This window comes from Sebastes fasciatus, chromosome 20 (assembly GCF_043250625.1).
Source record: "Sebastes fasciatus isolate fSebFas1 chromosome 20, fSebFas1.pri, whole genome shotgun sequence".
In the NCBI taxonomy this organism is placed as follows: domain Eukaryota; kingdom Metazoa; phylum Chordata; class Actinopteri; order Perciformes; family Sebastidae; genus Sebastes; species Sebastes fasciatus.
The window spans coordinates 24,301,157-24,323,004 of NC_133814.1; the positions used below are offsets into that span (position 1 = coordinate 24,301,157).

The 21,848-nt window shown below is 38.9% G+C and overlaps 4 protein-coding genes across 8 annotated transcripts in view; 3 read left to right on the top strand and 1 right to left on the bottom strand.

The window, feature by feature from the left end:
- The window catches only part of skap1 (src kinase associated phosphoprotein 1), a 37,002-nt gene extending 35,297 nt beyond the window's left edge, over nucleotides 1-1,705 (top strand). The window contains exons 12-13 of one of the 2 annotated variants that reach the window (XM_074619760.1): nucleotides 557-659; nucleotides 974-1,705. In XM_074619760.1, the coding sequence (XP_074475861.1) occupies nucleotides 557-649 (93 nt within the window). In that variant the 3' untranslated portion in view covers nucleotides 650-659; nucleotides 974-1,705. The remainder of the gene's footprint in view (nucleotides 1-556; nucleotides 660-973) is intronic. The other variant, XM_074619759.1, reaches the window with a different exon arrangement.
- Nucleotides 1,706-1,876: 171 nt separating this feature from the next.
- Nucleotides 1,877-11,898, bottom strand: snx11 (sorting nexin 11). 2 transcript variants are annotated; one of them, XM_074619757.1, is made up of 7 exons: nucleotides 11,705-11,898; nucleotides 9,613-9,647; nucleotides 9,254-9,340; nucleotides 6,474-6,574; nucleotides 6,155-6,250; nucleotides 5,838-6,062; nucleotides 1,877-5,301 (listed from the first exon to the last, which is right to left on the bottom strand). In XM_074619757.1, the coding sequence occupies exons 1-7, from the start codon at nucleotides 11,841-11,843 to the stop codon at nucleotides 3,735-3,737; spliced, it is 2,250 nt and encodes a 749-aa protein (XP_074475858.1). In that variant the 5' UTR covers nucleotides 11,844-11,898; the 3' UTR covers nucleotides 1,877-3,734. The 2 variants fall into 2 exon arrangements, with proteins under 2 accessions (XP_074475858.1, XP_074475859.1); XM_074619758.1 differs by having other exon boundaries at nucleotides 9,613-9,652; nucleotides 11,705-11,868.
- A 1,202-nt stretch (nucleotides 11,899-13,100) lies between these two features.
- Nucleotides 13,101-16,524, top strand: LOC141758400 (uncharacterized). Its single transcript, XM_074619762.1, has 5 exons — nucleotides 13,101-13,614; nucleotides 14,353-14,598; nucleotides 15,187-15,432; nucleotides 15,854-15,948; nucleotides 16,043-16,524. Exons 2-5 carry the CDS (start codon nucleotides 14,374-14,376, stop codon nucleotides 16,182-16,184), a joined length of 708 nt encoding a protein of 235 aa, XP_074475863.1. The 5' UTR covers nucleotides 13,101-13,614; nucleotides 14,353-14,373; the 3' UTR covers nucleotides 16,185-16,524.
- Nucleotides 16,525-17,339: 815 nt separating this feature from the next.
- LOC141758401 (chromobox protein homolog 1-like) lies at nucleotides 17,340-21,717 on the top strand. 3 transcript variants are annotated; one of them, XM_074619763.1, is made up of 6 exons: nucleotides 17,340-17,577; nucleotides 18,833-18,998; nucleotides 19,276-19,441; nucleotides 19,591-19,744; nucleotides 20,796-20,890; nucleotides 21,019-21,717. In XM_074619763.1, exons 2-6 carry the CDS (start codon nucleotides 18,860-18,862, stop codon nucleotides 21,158-21,160), a joined length of 696 nt encoding a protein of 231 aa, XP_074475864.1. In that variant the 5' UTR covers nucleotides 17,340-17,577; nucleotides 18,833-18,859; the 3' UTR covers nucleotides 21,161-21,717. The 3 variants fall into 3 exon arrangements, with proteins under 3 accessions (XP_074475864.1, XP_074475865.1, XP_074475866.1); XM_074619764.1 differs by having other exon boundaries at nucleotides 17,346-17,577; nucleotides 18,833-18,988; nucleotides 19,278-19,441; XM_074619765.1 differs by lacking the exon at nucleotides 18,833-18,998 and having other exon boundaries at nucleotides 17,346-17,577.
- The last annotated feature ends 131 nt before the right edge of the window (nucleotides 21,718-21,848 follow it).

Genomic DNA, 21,848 nt, shown 5'->3' on the forward strand with positions numbered 1-21,848 from the left:
GGTCTTTTTTTTTTTTTTAAGTCACCAGAGCATTTAATCTTAGTTTTTCTAGGCATAAATGGACGACTCCTGTTTCCTTTGTAATCACAGTGCAGACATGAAGTCTTGTTATAATTAGTCTGGGAAAACAGGCTGTTGTTTTGGCTTCTGAGCAGTAAAAAAAAAAGAACTTTATTATTTTAGACACTCTCTTAATAGTCTTGTTTACTGTTTTCTCCCATTTTTGAGTAAAAACCCTCGAGGCTAGTGCGCCCCAGTGTCTATTAGAATATTGTACATGGCTGTCTCGTGGGTGGGATCTAGACTCTCCTGGATTTCCTTCACTAAAGTTGAGTTCACACCGTTTTAACCTTATTATCGTAGCAGCCACTGTAAGGGATCAGCGCCACATGTAATTGCAGTTCAAATCATTCGAATGGTTGTTCTAATGTTAATAACATGAGACAAACAGTGCACTCAAATCAAATAAAAATGTGAGATTGGTGCTGTGTTGACTTGTCCTTGAGCCCCTCGTGGACTTACGGTTGTTTTATTTGTTCATTTCGGGCCCAAACAGGAGTACAACATTCACGGCTGGTGGGTCGGCGAGCTGAACGGCACCGTGGGTATCGTCCCCAAGGACTTCCTGCACCCTGCCTACATCCTCTGAGCTCCAACAGGTACCGAGGCACTCGCTTATCATCAGCATTATGGACCATTACTGTGGCCTAATACACAGAAACGGTCCCCCTGGTACTCATCCAGATTGCCATTGAGGTATATTCAGTCGTTGACCTGCCATTTATGGCATCTGCTGGCTGGAAAAAGTACTGCGTAGAGCAATCTGAGCGGGGCAATGGGTGAGAATAAATATGTGCAACAAAAGCGTGATTACAGCGTCGGTTGTCCTATTTAAGAAAATGATTCCCTAATACAGTTAGATAAGCACAGCTTGAAATGAATACTGAATTATTAATGCATGTTTCTCTGATAGTGTGTTCTTATTTTACAGTGCTGCTGCTGACACGTCCGGCCATGAATTTCACAGATTGCCCCGTAAAATAATCTCTAGTCATTTGAAAATTATTCTGCTATAAGACTGTAAATTATATCATGTACATCTGCTGCAGTAGTACTTACTCATGTACACTATAAATCATTGGTAAAGGTATATTAATGTACAAAGCTAAAACAATTAGTCGATTAATCAGTTTGTCAGCCGACAGAAAATTGAGCTATTTTGATAATTGTTATCAAGAAAAGCTTCCTAAATGTAAGGATTTGCTGCCTTTCTCTGTTTTGTATGATTATAAATTGAATATATTTGTGTTTTTAAATGCCGGTTTAACAAAAAAGTAATTTGAAGACGTCATTAGGCTCTGGTAAATTGTGACGGGAATTTTTCAGACTTTGTACGAGTGTTTTAATTTTTTATAGAATAAAAGATTAATCAATTCATCAGAAAAATAACTAACAGAATTATCAATAATGAAAATAACTGTTCGTTGCAGCTCTAGTACAAATTGATGAATTATTGTAGTGATGCATTTATCAATTCACTGGTTAAAATTAGAAATATGTAAATTGTTAGTCGCTTATTTTCTCATTTCATCACTGACATACATTTAAAAAAAATCAGCAGGTGTTGTGTAAATTATGTAAAATATATTTTAAACTACATTGTATTTGGAGTTTTACACAGAAATACCTAAAAATATCAACAGCCTTTACTGCTTGTGTGTGATTTTTCTGTGTGGGGTCATTTAACTGTTTCATTTTCAGCCACTAGGCGGCACAAAAGCTCCAATATCATGTCTTAAAACCATGAGATGTGTTCCTTAAGACATGTATAATAAAAAGGTGAAAGCACAGAAATAAACATTCACATGTAACACAGTAAAAGGAGAAAAACTATTTATTTGAAATAAAATTACAGTTACATAGACACAGTCTCCCAGGTTATCGTTGCCCTTGTAGATCCAGGTTATAAAATAGAGGTCTCCTTCTTAGGGGGAAATTTTATTCTTTTAAAAAACTTTTTACAAGCAACATTGCAAAAAAAAAAATACCTGTTCTCATGTATAGTGTAGAAAGAAAGCAAACCCCAGTACTGTACAATCCACCTAGTTGATGCCACAGCTGTGACGAGGCTGGTTTCTATGTGCAACGGCACAATAAAACTCTGGGTCCCTTTTTTTAAATGCAACAAGCAGCAGCAGTAGTGTGTGAAAACAACGTGGAGGTAAAACTGAAGCCAAGTTTCAGACTAATTGGAATTAAGGCTGTGCTCACAGAAGTGACTAAACAAAAACAAAACAACGCTCAAAGAGGCAGTATTATAGCCCCTAACATGAACCCAATAACATGAAAACTGCCGTCCAGGCTAACAATGATAAAGCTTAGTGTATGTAAACCACGGTGTCACCCTGTTTCCTCTTTAGGGAGTTATGATCATTAAAAAAAATCCAGTAAAAGAGCAGAAAATGTTACTGAAATTACAAGAATGCACATTATTATCAGGGTAACAGGACTGAAAAGGTGATGGTATCTATTGCACAGGGGTTCCTATAATTATTCTGATCATTTACTATAATTACAACAAATTTCATCAACAAAACTAAATATTTATTTGTGCTTTGTTGGGCTAAAATATTTTATTTTCCCTCTCTGATAATAAATACCAGCTTGGCCTCAATTAAAACAGGATACTAAACCAGTTCAATGCTGATCTCTGATACAGCGGGTCTTTCATCTCTAGACAAATATAAACAGGACGTGCCAATTGAAACAGGATTGTTGTCGAGCAGCAGGTCTATATTTTGAAGACCAGCTACGTTTTAAATGCATCATTATCAGGATTCAGTAGTGGACTCAAAATATACAGTGATTTTAAGGGTTTCACATTAAATGAGGCTTTAAATGGGAGTGGGAATAACATGTGTGTGATTCTCCAGAGTAAATTCAAACAGTTTTTGGTCGCTGTGATTGTTTCTCCCGTCTCTACTGGCCATTAAAGAGCTCCGTTGTAGTCCTCAAAGTTTAACTACAGTTAATATGAGGCTTCCGTAGTCTGAGTTAGACAAATTAAGTGGTTCAAGTTTGTTTCCTTACTGTCCCTCCACTGGAGCTCCGTAAGGAAACACAGATTGAAATGGGTACTAAATAGACTACTGAAGCCTCACATTAGAGGACAGAAAGCATCTCTAGACAGTCAGTATGGACAGTAGGATCAATTACAACCAAAAGCTCTTTAAAAAAGGTACACAAGAGTGTTAATATAGACTTGTAAACAAAAATGAGAACATATCCTTTAATTCAAGTGTCTATTTCTGACATAATTTGTACAAGTTCCCCAAAAAAATACCATGACTAGATTTCAGGGGAAATCACATTAAAGTTAAAATCAACAGCTTCACAAGAATAAAACCATTAGATCCTCATTATATGGATTAAAAAGATGCTTTTGTGAACTTGCGCACCCTCTGCTGTTCACAGAAAGCCAATCATCCACAGCAGAGGAGAAAAACAGTGCCAATATTTAGTTTACCTGAGTGTAAATGAAGATGCACATTTTAAAATATGTTTTTAAAAGACCTACAACATGTGTGACAGACCGGATCATCTACATTATGAAGACTGTGGATAATGAGCAGATTTTTTTATGTAAGTGTGATCGAATGTCTTTGGCAGACTCCCATGATCCATTTCTCTGGCTCTGTGAAGGTGCAGCGGTGTGGTGTCATTAAGCCGTCTAACTAATGCACTTCCACCTCATGAGTTTCCTCTGAGGCGTCCAAAGACAGCGAGGACAAGGTTTCCTGCTCCGTACATTTACTATCCGCTAACCCAGGCGTGCAGCTGCTCTCTATGATGCTGAAGTCACTATTTTCAGTTGAGTTCAAATCCAGAGATTTACTGATGTCTGTTATGTAGTGCAGGTCTTCGTCCTCCAGGGCGGAAATGTCCTCTTTCTCCACAGGACATGCGTTCATGTGTAAGTCTGAAATGTTTATAGTGGAGGCCTCTACTTGTGGCCAGAGAGCGACCTCCTCGGGAGACGTCTTTATGTAGCCGTTTGCTGCCGGGATCGAGTCCTCGGTCTCGGTCTCGCTTTCTTCATCGCTGACCTTGACGATGCTCTCGTTGGAAGATGAGTGACTGTCCTCGTCACTATCATCTATGGTCCCAACCAGATCCACTTCCTGTTCGACTTGGTCCATTTGTCGAGCAATGTCATCGTCGCCGCCTCTGCTTTCCACCTCTGGGACACTGAGCACGTTGTGAGTCTCTTCATGGATTTCTGACTGAAGTGTCGTCTCGTCTTTGACCTCAGATTCATCACTTTTTTCTGGCTCTATTTGTCCGTGAAACTCCTCCGAACAGCTGACGTCTTCAGCGTGAACCTCAGTGCTATCAACGTGTCCGAGAGCATTAACTTCAGAGATTATATGATTTTCTAAAACCTGCTCCTCAGAGCAGACGACTTCCAAAACGTCCTCCTGAGATCCGGCGTCGCTTTCTGTTCCCTGTTCCTTAAAGTCACTGACCTTAAAATCTAAAATTGCTGCAGAACTCACACATATTTCTGGCTCAAAGTCGACCTTTTCCTTCTCTGCCTCTGCCTCTTTTTGTCCTTCTGTGACCTCAAACTCCTCGGGACAGCTGACGTCTTCCATGTGAACCTCAGTGATATCAACATGTTCGAGAGCATTAACTTCAGAGATTACATTTTCTAAAACCTGCTCCTCAGAGCAGACGACCTCCAGAACACCCTCCTGTGAACCGGTGTCGCTTTCTGTTCCCTGTTCCTTATGGTCACTGTCCTTAAAATCTAAAATTACTGCAGAATCCACACATTTTACCATCTCTGCCTCCCCAGAACTTTCCAACTGATCAGCCTGAGGAGCAGCCGCCTCCTCTTCTGTATCTAATGTCTTAACGCTCTCCTCTCTTACTGAACACTCCTCCTCAAACAGGCTGTCCACCCTGTTCTCCTCAAAGCCGGTCCCCATGGGCGAGTGCACCTCCACCGGTGTCTGTATCTGACAGCTCCTCTGCTGGGTCTCTTCTCCAAGGCTGAGACTCTCAGGGATGTCCTGGCCGTCACCCAGAAAAAAGGTCACCCCTGTCGGGCCACAGTCCTCAACGACGGCCTCTAGGTGGTTGTCTTTCTGGAGGACCTTCACTGAGGACTTCTCCTTGTGCTGAAACTCAACTGTGTCTTTATCACAGAGCTCTTCTGGAGGATCAGAGTCACAGCCTGTCAAAAGCTCGGGGTTGAAGATCTCTTTAGGTTGTAGGAAAGGTTGATGAGGAGCCGGGCTGCGGAGTGGGAAAGAGAAAACATTCACTTTAACTCACAGTTACAAAAACAGAACAGGAACTTGTAAAGTAGTTCAACATTTTGAGAAATGTGCTTATTCACTTTCTTGCCAAGAGTTAGATGATATCAATACCACTCATGTTAAATATGAAGCTACTGCCGGCAGCTGGTTAGCTTAGCTTAGCACAAAGACTGGAAACAGAGGGAAACCACTTGCCTGGCTCTGTCTGAGAGCCTATATAACTATTTCTTTAATTCAATACATAAACAAATAACGCCAATGTGATGGTCTAAAACCTACATTAAGCAATATTTTCTATATCAACATTGGATCTAATGATTGTGCAATGTGAAAGGGTTGGTGGTAGAACTGAACCCTTAAGAATCAACATACGACTATGCAGCACATTTGAGATCTTTCACTACCATGGCAGACACAGATACCACATGAATAATCTTAAATAAATAGAATGGATGAAGCAAAGGTAACTGGTAATTTCCACACCGTTCGGTCAATAGTTTAGATCACTCGTACCTCTCCATGGACTCATAAGAAACAGTCAGACTCGGCTCCTTGATGGGATCGTCCTCTTGAGCCTGAGCGAAGCCCCGATTGGACGAGGCGTAGGTGAGGATGGCGTCCGTCACGGAGTAAGGCGTGTGGCCCTGCACGCAGTCCTGGATGTGACCGACTGGCAGCTGCGTCTGCAGGAAGAGGTGGAGCTGGCTGTCTGACAGACATACTGTCATGTTCACCACGCTGCCAGGACAAAGGTATGTGTTATCAAGGTAGTTTGCATTTTTACAGCACATCAAATACTTTTTTTTTTTTTTTAAAGAACAAGAACTTACTTGTCCAAGAAGACCTGAAGTCCTTTCCTTCTCCTCTCCAGGAAGTCCTCGTTGCTGAAGGAGAAGAAGGACTTTCCTGGAAGGTCTGGGACCGGCCTACAGGGATGAAAACAGGTGTGAGATATTTGCTTGAATAAATACGATACAGAAACAGATGAAAACAAAACAACGAACAGACAAACAACGATAGAAAACAATGGTGAAATGCAGACAAATTTGTGACAACAATATGTTTCTCTTTCACCACAATGTCATAAGAAAATACATTAAAAGAAGAGTAGAACAGGACTAGCTGCTCTCACTCTTCACAACAACTTACACCAAACCGGAGTTCTTCTGAAGCTTCTTCTTGAGCCAGGCGAACTCGCTGTAGCGCCGACGCACGCAGGACGTCTTGGCTGTGAAGGCTTTACTGTTGGTCTGGGAATTAAAAACAATACGAGATTATTATACAGAGCCAAAGTATGAGGCAATTTATAGTTTTCTTATTTAGATTAGATCCTGATGGGCAGGTTGATACCTTACATGGCAGCCTCTGCCATCAGTGTATGAATGTGAATGCTGACATGTAAAGCGCTTTGTGCGGTCGGAAGACTAGAAAGGCGTTATATAAATGCTAGTCCATTTACCATCCGTGGGATTTGTTGACAATAAAAACACCAGCCGTATCCTTTCATTTTAAAATGGATTACATTGTATTCACACTCTTGCCAACATAACGTTGTAACTGGAATGACTCAACTGCTGCTGAGTTTATGGCAGAACTAAAACATTATCACATGTCAGATTTGTTCCAGTGACGTGTCAACTGATGTTTGCATTATAAGCTCTGACGGCCTGTGATCAATTCACAAGCAGCGTTGCTCAAGTTCTCATCATTAAAACAAATTCTATTAGAGGGTTTAAAGTCCTCAGTAGCATCACGTCTTCACCGTGACTCCCCTGTTTCAATCAATTCACTCGATTCTTCAGCAGAAAATAACTATTTTTGTCTTTTTATAAGCAAAAATAACAAACATTTGCTGGTTCCAGCTTCTTAAATTTGAGCATTTGATGCTTTTCTTTGTCGTATATGATAATAAACTGAATATTTTGGGGTTTTTAGACTGTTGGTCAGGCAAAACAAGATGTCCCACTAGGCTGTGGGAAATTATAAGACAGTTTTTCACTATTTTATCGACAAAACAATTCATCAGTTTATTGAGAAAATAATCTCCAGGATTTGGGTGTCTTTTTCAGGAGTTTTAAAATATATTATACAAATATTTGTCCAAGTGTTTAGGTTGAAAATGTTGAAAGAGTTAAATGTTGTGCAGGTTTATAGTTTTGGTTTAGTGACGGCCAACAAAAGCCGTGAGAAGAGTTTTTCTAGAAGGTGTGTGTGGAGATGAAATATCTAGAAAAGCTACTTGTTTGTTTTTAATTCATACATTGTTCTCATTTACCAGTGGAAAACAATAGCATATTGATGACACCCAAAAGGACATCAAATCATGTGAGGTCACATGATCTTTGCCAATCTCATGACTCAACACCCACACAACATATCCGTCTGGGCTTATAGCCTCGCTGCTGACTCAGCATTCCTCGACACCGGCCGCTGCCCAGACAACGACATCAACTCCTGTCCAAACAGTGTAAGGAATCCACGCTGCTGCGAACTCAGTGGTTTCCATAGATTGGAGTTGGGTAACTCTGAAATTGAAAATGGTCTCAAACGTCTTCTGGTATTGTACCTAAAGCTCCAGGCGATTGAATCCTACCTATTACCTTCAAATGTATTCTGTAGTATGAGACAGGCTTAATAGAAAACTGTAAGTTTGTAGATTAGTGTACACTGGTATAAAACTGGCAGTAATTCTTATCTGGCGACAAACTCTTTCTAAGTATCATCACATCGTCTAGCTTTAAGGTGAGGCTACTTTATTTGTGTGGCACTTTTCAACCACAAAGGCTACTCATAGGGTGATGCAGGATTTTAGTCATTACCAACACGTCTTAAAATCACATTCTACGTAATCAGAAGCCAACATTTATGTTTGTTGTTGATTATTTTCCAGAAATCATTTCAGGAAATAGTGAAAAATGACCCTCTAAACCTTCCATAGACCAACATGATGTCTTCATGTCTTTCTTTTGTCTGACCAACAGTCCAAAACTTACAAATATCAGACTCACTTGTCGTTTTTAAATCTAATCTTAGCCTTCCCCTAGAGTTTTTAATTACTATAATTTAACTTCTTGAAATATTTTCTCTATAAATTTTATTTATCGTATTTCAACGCTTTTAATCGCTTGATTGTTTTAAAGCTTGTTTTATGATTGTTCTACCATTTATATGAAGCACCTTGAGATTTTACTCTATTTTAAAGTGTGATATACACTCACCGGCCACTTTATTAGGCACACCTGTTCAGTTGCTTGTTAACACAAATAGCTAATCAGCCAATCACATGGCAGCAACTCAATGCATTACGTCATCTAGACGTGGTGAAGACGACTTGCTGAAGTTCAAACCGAGCATCAGAATGGGGAAGAAAGGGGATTTAAGTGACTTTGAACGTGGCATGGTTGTTGGTGCCAGACGGGCTGGTCTGAGTATTAAACTGCTGATCTACTGGGATTTTCACGCACAACCATCTCTAGGGTTTACAGAGAATGGTCCCAACAAGAGAACAGATCCAGTGAGCGGGGGTTGTGTGGACGGAAATGCCTTGTTGATGTCAGAGGTCAGAGGAGAATGGGCAGAGTGGTTGGAGATGATAGAAAGGCAACAGTAACTCAAATAACCACTCGTTACAACCAAGGTATGCAGAATACCATCTCTGAACGCACAACACGTCCAACCTTGAAGCAGATGGGCTACAGCAGCAGAAGACCAGCCGGTACTAGCACCGGCCACTTTATTAGGCACACGTTGTACCTAATAAAGTGGCCGGTGAGTGTATACATTAAATTCATCATCATTATTCAATTTGCAATTAAATAACACAAAGAAAGCAGCAAATCTTCACATGGGGAGAAGCTGAAACCACAAAATGTTTGATATTTATGCTTGAAAATTGACAGATATATTGTAATTTAAGTGTTAATACTCACATGTAGGAATATTTTATAATCCACATATGAATTCCAGTGGCCTTCATTCTGCATGCGGGGATCTTGGACCCGCACTGCAACAAACTCCTGAAGAACAAAAACAGTGTCACAAGTTTAGATATAAAGTGTGGTGTGTGTGTTTTGCTGCATCGTGGTTAAACCAACAGATTGAGATCTACAGTTAATAACTTTGTAGACGTGACACATGCCTCCTCTTCAAACACATCCAAGTTCCCCAAATGCTTTTAAACACAATGGGGTGTTGTTCTTTGACATTTAGTTACCAGGAAGTTTCAAAGGGGGAGTTTTAGATTTCACCAACGAGAGTAGATGTAGACAAAGAGGGAAAGGTTACTTACATCTTCTTCTTGGTTGCTGATCATCCTACCGTGTGCTGCACTGCAAAGAGAGGAGAAATCAATGAGGAGGGGATTCAATAAAGTAGATCAAACAGCATGCATGTCTTCTATCGTGTTGTCATGAGCATGATGACTCATTCTCAAAAAGAGAAGCTGGTCAGCGAAAATCCACCGAGTCACTGGCAGGCAATTCAGGGGTTATGGTCAGTGACTCAGACTCTTAAGAGCAGTTCCAAAGAGTTTAAAGCAGAGTAACCTCTCCTGGACTTCTAGCAGTTTGTTGAGTCTCTTTACAGCTTTGTAAAATTCTCCATTAGCAGCTTATAGTCAGATCAAGTGTACAGCTGGTACATCAAGATTCCTCAGTCTAACTCACTCAACACATACCAATAATCAGGAGTGGCACACCAGTAAGGAGGACGGGCATGATATGTCAATTAGGGCGGCAACAAACGGTTCTTTTCATTATCAAGTGATCTGTGTACTGTTTTGTGTGCCCAATCATACACAGTACAACGTGTAGTGAAGTTCTTTTGTGCCTATAGCTCCAGAAAGCAACTAACAAATATAATATATCGCATACTATAGAATGATATATTTAACAAAAGAAACAATCAAACAACCTATCAGTAAGTTTTAGAATCAGCACATATATCTGCTGCTGATGTTTGCACACTCTAGTTGTATTTTATCAGTATTGTATTATACTCCTGTTGCTTATATTTGTGTACTTATACTGCTCAGATTCTGCACTTTTTATCATTTATATTCATCACCAATCTTTTATCTCACTCATGCCTTATTTATTCCTTGTAAATATGTGTTAAGCCTTTTAATATAATGCACCATTGCAATTTCATTAAGCTTGCACAGTGATAAAAAATATTTTATGCAATGTATGGGAGGTGGATGAATTATAATGATCAATTATAAATTATGTGTAGTGAGTTTTAGACAGTGAAAGTATCTACAATAACAAGTATTTACAATAAAGTCATAAAATAGAAAAGAAATGTCAGAGTTGATGCCTCCAAATTGCTATTTTGTATGACCACACCCCCCAATAAATACATTTACAATAATATAAATAAGGAAACAGAGCAAATCCTCACATTTAAGAACTTAACACTAGAGGAAATGTGGCATTTCCCTTTGATAAATAAATTTAATAATTATCAAAATAGCATCAATAACACACAGAAACTAACTTTCATCACCACGTTTCTTCCACTATCTTACCAGCCACTGTTACTAATACTTTTAACAGCTATTTCTCCATTAAACAGACAAAGTGTTCAAGCTATGATGTATGTTTTCTGTAATGAAATTAGTGATTTATGTCCTAAAACTGTTTATAATTTACAATTTTGTTAAACTTGCATAATGATAAAGTTCTTTTATGTAATGTATGGGAAGTGGATGAATTATAAAGCATGTGTAGTCAGCTTTAGACAGTGGAAGTATCTACAATAACAAGTATTTACAATTAAAGTCATAAAATAGAGAACAAAATGTCCAAGGTGATGTCTCCAAATTGCTATTTTGTCTGACCACACCCCCCAATAAATAAATAAATAAATAAATTTACAATAATATAAATAAGGAAACAGAGCAAATCCTCTAGAGGATATGTGGCATTTCCCTTTATAAATAAATGTAATAATTGTCAAAATAGCATCAATAACACAGAGAAACTAACTTCCATCACCACGTTTCTTCCACTATCTTACCAACCACTGTTACTAATACTTTTAACAGCTATTTCTCCAAGTGTTCAAGCTATGATGTATGTTTTCTGTAATGAAATTAGTGATTTATGTCCTGAAACTGTTTATAATTCAGAAAACAGCTTGTAGATGAAGCTAATTATCCAGACTCCTAACAAGAAACTCAAAGAAATACACAATAAAACAAAGATAGTGTATCATTTAAACACCCAACTAATTCACAGGTATCTTAATGTCATTTAAAAGCAGCTACAGACTTTCTAAGGTACATAATCTTTAATTATTTGTCCTGAATGATCACACCTCTAAACACTGGCTACAGGAAACATGAGCTCGACGCTACCTCTAGTCGTTAAACTACTCACTTTCAGGAGGTGAAATGTGGTCTTCTGTTGGTAATGTTGGCATCCAGCCAGCTGTGGTCGATGTGGCTGTTCTTATTTGAGCTCGAATCCTCCGGTAAAGAGGTTTGTTTTCCTCCAGCAGCTGCAGCTCCTGTCGCATGTCTCATGTCCTGTCTCCATTTAGCAAGTCACAGGCGTCAGCTGCTCATACGTCACAGCCTGACGTAATATCTGCTTCCGGTCTGTAAAGGGCGCGGGAAAGGGGCGTGGAAGTGAACATTTTTATTATTTTTATTTTTTTTAATTCACCTAACATTTATTATTTTCTATAGTATTTCAACTGAATTCACGCCAGAAAAAAAAAAAAAAATGCTAAGTACAAGTTTCACTGAGACATCAGCGGATGGTGTTTGCTCAGTGATGGAGGAGAAAATGTGCCTGAAAGCTCCTGAAAATGTACAGTAAGTATGCTTTGAAAAGGGCTATTCATGGCAACTCAAAATTATGAGATTTTATGTCAAAATATATGATATAAACTGGAAACTTATGGAGAAAAAATAATAATAAATAAAAGACTTGATAAGTGAATGAATATATCATTAAATGTAGCAAAAATAATATTTAAAATAAATGTAGCCATAAATTGATATTTCATTTTTAATTTGCTTTTTTATTTATCTTTGTATGAATTCCCTTATGTATTCACTCTTCTGTTTAATTTCCCCTTTTATTTATTTATGTATGCAGTTTTATTCAATTTAAATGTGTCTCTTTTTTGCATTTTTTATTTATTTATTTTTTATTTATTTTATATTTATTTTTAAAGCTATGTATTTATTTTTTATTAATGTATTTATGCATTTATTTATGCACGAATTTCTCTTTGCATTTCACCCCTTATTTATTCCCCAAAGCCCACTCATTTGCACAATGAGGCAGAAATGCATAAAGAAAATGTAAAGAAATGTGTTAAGAAAAGTACGAATAAATAATAAATAAATGCATAAATACATACATTTAAAAAATAAATTAAAAATAAATGCAAAAATAACAAAATAAATGCAAAAAAATAATAAATTAAAAAAATGCATGAATAAATAAATACATTTAAAAAATAATAAAAATAAATAAAAGGGAAAATTAAACAGAAGAGTAAATAAATAGTGGAGTTAATACAAAGAGATAAATAAACGAGAATTAAAACAGAAATATAAATTTATGTCACATGTTATCAATTGATTAATGGCAAAATTTTAATATTTTTTTGCTACATTTAATGACATAGTTATTTATTTATCAAGTCATTTATTTATTTTTGATATTGGCAGGTTCCATCACAACAGGTGTTTTTTGATGGAAAACACAATATTACATTTGGTAATTTGCTGGGCATAAAGACATAAAGGAAAGTATACAATCTTCTAATTAATTACTTTAGAGCAACAGTAATAATAGAGAGATTTTATTTGTTTTTTTATTTTCCTGCCAATGTACTACTCCACACTCTTCCACTAGGGGTCGGTAATGCACCTGTAAGCTGGTTTGCCTCCAGTAAACATAGAAGAAGAGGATTGCTGAGCTCAGGATCATGCTGTGCAGGGTGCAGGACCTGTGCAGGACGTGCAGTGCAGAATCAGGTGCAATTTGGATACGTAACAGGTTTAATATTAATAAATAAATAATAATAATAGTATGTGCAGCAGTGGAGCTTCAGGGCTCTGCAGACTGAGTCCAGAGGAGCTTATCTTCACCTTCATCTCCACCACTGTTCATTGACTCCAGCTCACTTGGATGCTGGATGGCTGCTGGATGCTGGACATCACGTTACCAACGTTACCAACGTTACAACCGACCTCTTCTTCACTCACCTGGAGCCAACGAGCGGATAGCCTGCAGGAACAACACCACTCTGCCATTGCAACTCCAATTGTGTAAGTTTGCCATGACAACAAAAAATACTAATAATGAATTAATTATTACACGGTTTTGTTGAATACTCGATTCTGATTGGTCAATCACGGTGTTCTACTGTCTGTTATTGCTTTATAACAGACGACCGTTGCTATGTATAACAGACCGTTGCTATGTATAGCAGACCGTTGCTATGTATATTGAACCGTTGCTATGTATAATAGACCGTTGCTATGTATAACGGACCGTTGCTATGTATAACGGACCATTGCTATGTATATTGGACCGTTGCTATGTATAACAGACCGTTCTGATGGCGGACCGTTTTCGTGTCAAATTATTAATTTCTTCAGTAAGTAGCAGTGTAATAAGCGGGATAATGTACAGCGAGCCGGTCATTATTGTGAAATAAACCCCGACCGGTCTTACATCGCCCTGATTTGAACTTTATTATCTTATATTACACCCATTGGCTGTATGCTGTAAGCTTGTACCGTGGTGGATGTATTAACGTCTCTGTTCCCAAACAACCGGCTATCGGCCAGTAAATAGTAGTGCTAGTAGCATGACATAAACAGAATTGAATGTAGTTGTAGGCTAACACGCAGGGCATTTTCCCTTACATAACGTCACCCAGTTCACATTAAAATGTTAAAACATTATCGAGCAATTCTTGAAATATAAAACCATTTTATTACATTTGACATTAAATTATAGGCTTGCCGCATGTAAACTGTGACATCTAATCTTTGTTGCAGACCACCTTTGCCGATGCTAACATGCCTAAAAGTACCCGTGCCAAACGGGAGCAGATGCGCGAGGCAAAGAGGCGCGCACGTGCAGCTGAGTCAGCCGAAGCACGAGCCGAACGTTTGGCAGACAACGCTGCGCGCATGGCCTACGTAAGGTCAACGGAAACGCCGGAGATGCGAGCGGCGCGCCTGGCAAGCAACGCTTCGCGTGCACGCAACTTATGGAAGAGAAGGAAGGATGCTGCGATGCTGGTAAAATTGACCTTTAACCCTCAATCCCACCACCAGGTGCTATTATAGATCTTTTCCTCAATATGGGGTTTATCCACACACTTTACGTGGGACTTTGACTCCATTGGGGCCATAAAATGTCAGTGGGAGCTTTTGCACACGAGTGATGCGTAGACTGTAGCATTGCTAGAGGACGCAACCATGACACAACTAGACCATTAAATTCTGTTTATGTCATGCTACTAGCACTACTAGCTACTGGCCGATAGCCAGTTGTTTGGGAACAGAGACGTTAATACATCCACCACGATACAGGCTTACAGCATACAGCCAATGGGTGTATTATAAGATAATAAAAGTGAGGAATTACAGCCAATATATCCATTATTACAGACGCATACAGCTAGCAGGAAGCTGGCAGAACCGGATATGTCATATGAGCGTGCAGGGCGGTGCGTTGCGGTGCGTTGCGTTGCGGTGCGTTGCGGGGCGGTGCAGGGCGGTGCAGTCCTCTGGAGTCCTCTGGGTCTGATGCACGTTTATTATGCCGAGGAAAATAACTCTGCATGTAAACTAACCACAGACTGTCACATCTAATCTTTGTTGCAGACCACCTTTGCTGATGCCAACATGCCTAAAAGTACCCGTTCCAAGCGGGAGCAGATGCGCGAGACAAAGAGGCGTGCACGTGCAGCTGAGTCAGCCGAAGCACGAGCTGTACGTTTGGCAGGCAACGCTGCGCGCATGGCTGACATAAGGGCAAGGGAAACGCCGGAGATGCGATCGGCGCGCCTGGCCAGCGACGCAGCGCGTGCGCGCAACATAAGGAAGAGAAGAAAGGATGCTGCAACTCTGGTAGGATTGACCTTTAACCCTCAATCCCATCACAGCCTCTAGATGCTATTATAGATCTTTTCCTCAATCTGGGGCTTATCCAAACACATTGCACGGGACTTTGACTCCATTGAGGCCATAAAATGTCCTGAAAAGATTTTGCAAGAAACTGCGTTTATTCCAAAGAAAGAACCACCGACCTGAAGGGGAAATTGCTTCTTTTGTGGAAGAGGAAATCACTTTTTTCCTCATAAAGTTATGACTTTATTCTTGTAATATTACGACTTTTATTCTTGAAATATTATGACTTTTTTCTCGAAATATTCGATTTTTTTTCCCTCAATGTGGCCCTAATACTCAGATAGAAACCTTGACATACTGTAGTTAGTATTTCTGTTGAAATTTTGTTTTGTGAAGTTGTGTTTTGTTGTTTGATCCTCAGACAGAGAAGCTAAAGGGCTTTGCTCGAGGGCTGGATCCAGAAAGTATTATTGGTGCCAACGATTCCACCGGAGAACTCATGTTCCTCATGAAATGGTTTGTATGCACCGTGTTGGGGAATTAAAATGTGTCATTAAATATTTGTCTGTGTGCGCCAAATGCAAATCAGTTGAATTGTGTTTGTTTGCAGGAAAAATTGTGATGAAGCTGACCTGGTGCCGGCAGAGGAGGCCAAAGTGAAATGTCCGCAGGTGGTCATCTCTTTCTATGAACAGAGACTTGCTTGGCACGCGTATTTCACCGAAGACGAGAAAACAGAAGACAAAAAATGACACAGGACAAAAGGGACAGGGGGAAAGAAAGACTCCAGTGCTCGGTCATCTTGCTGTGACATTGTATCAGTTAGGTGATGTGTTTATTTCATTAGTGTGCCTTGGTTTACTTGGTTTAACGGTGCTTTTGAGAGCCAAACTGTGTCCATCTCAGCTGTTTCCGTAGGACTCGTTTGGGTTACGGCTACGAACCCTTTTCAGTGATTCATTTGGTCATTGGTAATCTTCGTAGTGTTTTTCATTGTCACGTCTTGCTTTTCGGTTTTGGAGATTAAAGCACTTTTTGTTACTCTGCTGTTACAGCTGGTGTCACTTTAAATAAAACATGACCTTAAAATATGTGAATGTAAATGGGTTCTATAGGTACCCACGAGTCTCCCCTTTATAGACATGCCAACTTTATGATAATCACATTTTATAATAATTATGATTTGAGCATGTTTCTTATGCTAAATGCAGTACCTGTGAGGGTTTCTGGACAAAACCTGTCATTGTTTTGTGTTGTTTATTGATTTCCAATAATAAATATATACATACATTGCATAAAGTAGCATATTTGTCCACTCCCATGTTGATAAGAGTATTAAATATATGACAAATCTCCCTTTAAGGTATATTTTGAACAGATAAAAAAATTTACAATTAATTTACAATTAACCGTGACTTTGGACAACCATATGATTAATCACAATTAAATATTTTAATCGACAGCTGTGTATATATATATACTTATATGTGTAGATATACATGTGTGGACATATATATATGCATATATTTATATATACATGTATGTATATATGTATATATGTATATATATATATACATATATACATATATACATGTATATGTGGAGATGTAAACAATAAGTCAAAGTATATAAAGGTAAAATGACAATATAATAATAAAAGATAAAAGGTTTTTAGGGTCTTTTCAGGGATTAACTAATGATTAATTAACTGTATTTTTAAGGGATTATTGTGTCACAAATAATTTACCAGTGGGATCAATAAAATACTTTAATTATTTACTGTATTTACTAATGTATTTAGCAACAGTTTATTCTTCTTCTCTCTCTCTCAGCTGATCGGTCCTCCAGCCTCCTCTCTTCTTCTTCTCTCTCTCTCTGCTGGTCGGTCCTCCAGCCTCCTGTCTTCTTCTTCTCTCTCTCTCAGCTGGTCGGTCCTCCAGCCTCCTCTGTTCTTCTTCTCTGTCTCTCTAGCAGCAGACAGAGGAAACGACTCATCTACCTCTGTAGTGAAGCTAACAGCTCTGTCTCTCTATTCAACAACAAACAGCTACATTACCACATTATATATCACCAGCAGACTCAGAACATCCTGTTGTTTATCTCCTTCTCGGGCTGAGGTTTATAAAACATAATAAATAGTAACTGGTGAGTTTGATCTTCATCTCTTCTCCTCATTGTGCATGTTGAGCTAGCTGTTATTGTGCATACATGTGCATGCTTTATGTCTAGTTCAGGAGACACGTGTCCACATTATGCATTAATAATAATGATCTATATAATCCTACATTAGTTAGATAACACTAAATCAGCATGCAGGATCAGACAGCAGCAGCTAGCTGAGGCTCCTCTGAGGCGTTGTTGTTTTCATCTGTGTTTCTGCAGTTATCAATAAAAACACTCATAAATGAGATGCATGTTACACCACTACAGAGCTCATTTAAAGTAGGTCAAATCTTTGTTTATGTGATCATCAGCTCTGCATGTTGACGTCACATTGTGCTCAGGTGTTGCACAGCTCCTGTTGTTGATGGCTCTGTATGCTACCTCTGTGTTATTGATCAGTGAAGTGATCAATTATTGACCCTCTGCTATTATTATGTTGAAGGTGATCAGTAATAATTTGGTCAGGGGACATATTTTATACACTTGCAACACTAAGAAACTGGTGAAATGTAACTAAGTAATGTGCAGATTTGAGCTACTTGAGTCTTTTATTTTCATGCCATTTTTTTATTTTACTATATTTATCTGACAGCTCATAAAAATTAAGATTTTTGCATACAAAACATATATTTTTTTTGACATTTTTCACTATTTGTCCATTTATTTACAAACCAAACAGTCGAATGTAATGATATAATATATAATAGTACAGTCACATTTTTCTGCATTGAGTACTTTTACTTGTAATACTTTAAAGGTCCCGTATTGTGCTCATTTTCAGGTTCATTCTTTTATTTTATGTTTCTATTACATCATGTTTACATGCTGTAATGTTACAAAAAATATAAATAGGGAGGACATAAAATTAGGAACACCTCTCAATATAATGTAGTCCAGTATATGAATAGAAATATAATACATTTACATTATTTACTGATCATTATATAAACTCTGTCAAGGTAGAATTTATGGCAGAGTTGTTGCATTAATGGAGAAAATAATCAGCAGATTAATCCATGATGAAAATAATCACTAGTTGCAATCCGATAGAACAGCAAAATCGTGCTTTTATATTAATGTAATGATATAAGTAGTCACATTTTATTATAAAAATAATGTTTTGTTTTTTTAAATATCACAAAGTTGAACACATCTTGATTGCTGGTAGCTGGTATCTTCTCAATAAATCCCAATCTCCAATGTTGTTTTCTCCTCTCTACCACACAACGTTGACCAGGAACCTGCTGGTTCCCAGGTCTACCTGATGAGTATGAGCCTGACTACAGAACCCCCCCCTAACGATGTTCCCGCTGTTACTGAAGCGGTTACAGAGGCGGTTACAGAGGCGGTTACAGAAGCTGTTACAGAAGCAGTTACAGAAGCTGTTACAGAGGCTGTTACAGGTTTAAAAGCATCATTATTTTCCAACATAAATGTCTCTGTGATATCACTTTGTCCTTTGTCCACCCTGTCAGGTGTGTGATAATGTCTGTTGACAAATGTAAATGTTTGTAACCCATTTGAAACTGCTCTCAGCAGAATGATTTACCGCTACGTGTCCCAAACACGTGTGAACGTCTTCAATATCAACACGTTTTCAGTTTCAAGGCTCAGCAGCCGTTGAAAGGGTTAAAGAGATCTTTAGGATCAGTAACTATCTGCTCTGTTCTAACCCACCAGAGTCAGAGAGCAAAGTGATGACCACGGTCGAGAAGAAGGACAAGAAGCCAGATGATGTGGCCGAGGAAGAGGAGGAGGAGGAAGAATACGTGGTGGAAAGGGTCCTGAATCGGCGGGTGGTGAAAGGGAGAGTAGAGTATCTTCTCAAGTGGAAAGGATTCTCTGAGTGAGTCACATCATCCACTCTCTTCATCCTCTCTTACAGTCCTCTAAATCTGATGTTGCATCCAAATTATAACCAGAAGAATGAGACCCCGGCATATTTAACAGACGACTAAGTTATAAATGTAATACTGTATGTGCTTGTGTCTGCAGGGGAGATAACACGTGGGAGCCAGCCGACAACCTGGACTGTCCAGATCTGATCGCAGAATTCCTGCAGTCGCAGAAATCAGCACACGAAGGAAAGAGGAAGGCGGCCGGAGACGCCGGAGACGACGACAGTAAATCGAAGAGGAAAAAAGACGATGTAAGTCCATATTCTTTGTTTTTGTTAGAGTCCATCAATGGTCTGCGGTTAATATGCATAACTGTAAGATTCACTCCTGTATTAAAGGGTAACTGGTATTTTTCAACCTATTCTCCCATATTTTGGGTCTAAGTGACTACAGCCTACAGTCTAAGGTTACAGCGTTATCCCTCAATACTGGACCAATTTCAGAAATTGTCACCCTCGTTAGTCAGTTAGTCACAAAAACATGTGAAAATAAGGGTTGAAAAATAGCAAAGTTCCCTTTTAAGGGCCCTGACACACCAAGCCAACCTCAAATACAGGCTTATTCTTCTGTTAAAAGTTGCAATTGAACGCACCACAAAGACTACAGCCAATGGCCAGCTGACCACCGACATGCAGGTATGTTTTACACCTGCATGAGGACACTACTTAAATTAGATTAAATAGTCTCATCAGTAATAATATATAATGTGTAAAAAGTTGCAACTGGCATTGTTGAGCTGTTTTCTTTGCTTTGCTCTGGTGTTGTCTGCCCACAGTCTGCTGCTTGCAAAGAAAAGGCAAAATAAAACTCTTTTAATCCACATGTTCTGCATTTTCTTGTGTGCAGATCAATTTAAAATATCACTAGGTCAACATGATTAAACACACAGCAGCTACAGTAAGTTGGTGAGATGAAGAGTTGCAGGTGTTTATTGTAGTTTAGGTAAACCTTGAACTACATCAAGGTAAGGAATAGGGCTGTCAATTGATTAAAATATTGAATCACGATTAATCGCAAATTAAACGTACATTTTTTATCTGTTAAAAATGTACCTTAAAGGAAGATTTTGATAGAACGATTAATCAATAATGCAAATTATTGTCAGTTGCAGCCCTATAAATATGTAGAAGAAAAAAGCTGCACACAGTTTCCACAAAAGCCCCCGTGCTTTTATGGCATTCTGTTCGTCTCAATTTGTTTTTAAATTCAGCCGGGAACCGTGACATACTGTAGGTAGGTAGTATTTATGCTGAATTTTTCTGTATGCTTGATTGAAGTTGTGTTTTGTTGTTTGGTCCTCAGACAGAGAAGCTACGGGGTTTTGCTCGAGCGCTGGATCCAGAAAGGATTATTGGTGCCACAGATTCTACAGGAGAACTCATGTTCCTCATGAAATGGTTTGTATAGCACCATATAGCACCGTAACAGCTGTTCAAACTGGAACATTATACTGACTTGAGTGTTAAATATTTGTCTGTATGCGCCAAAAGCAAGTCAGCTGTATTTGTTTTTGTGTCGTTCGCAGGAAAAACTCCGACGAAGCTGACCTGGTGGCGGCGAAGGAGGCCAACGTGAAGTGTCCGCAGGTGGTCATCGCGTTCTACGAAGAGAGACTCACTTGGCACTCGTATCCCACCGAAGACGAGAAAAAAGATGACAAGAACTAACACAGGGCGAAAGGGACAGGGGGGAAGAAAGTGTAGTTTTGAACTTCATTGTCGACAGGGGGGGTTTAAGAGGGGGGGGGCAGCAGAGACAAGCAAGACACCTCTGGACTCATTCGTCTCGGCGTAGTATCACTCATCTGATTCTACTTTTATCTGGATATAATCTAACTGTATATAAGCTTCAGGTTTGCTCGACGAAGCCCAACTGACATTTGAAACGCAGTGTTCATTTTCAGTATCGACTCTCGGCCACTTCAGTATGAATTTCTCTCAACATTTGTTCCAGTGCTCGGTCATCTTGCTGTGACATCGTATCAGTGAGGTGATGTGTTTATTTCATTCGTGTGCCTTGTTTTTACTTGGTTTACTTAGTTTACTTGGTTTAACGGTGCTTTTGAGAGCCAAACTGTGTCCATCTCAGCTGTTTCCGTAGGACTTGTTTGGTGTATGGCTACGAACCCTTTTCAGTGATTCATTTGGTCATTGATGATCTTTGTAGTGTTTTTCATTGTCACGTCTTGCTTGTCAGTTTTGGAGAATAAACCACTTTTTTGTTACTCTGCTGTTTCAGCTGGTGTCACTTTTAAAGAGGACTTATTTTGCTTATAAAGTTATCTAGATAACTTAAGAAAGCTGCTTTTTGGAGCCCCTATTGTGCAGTTTAACATTCATGACAACTAGAACACAA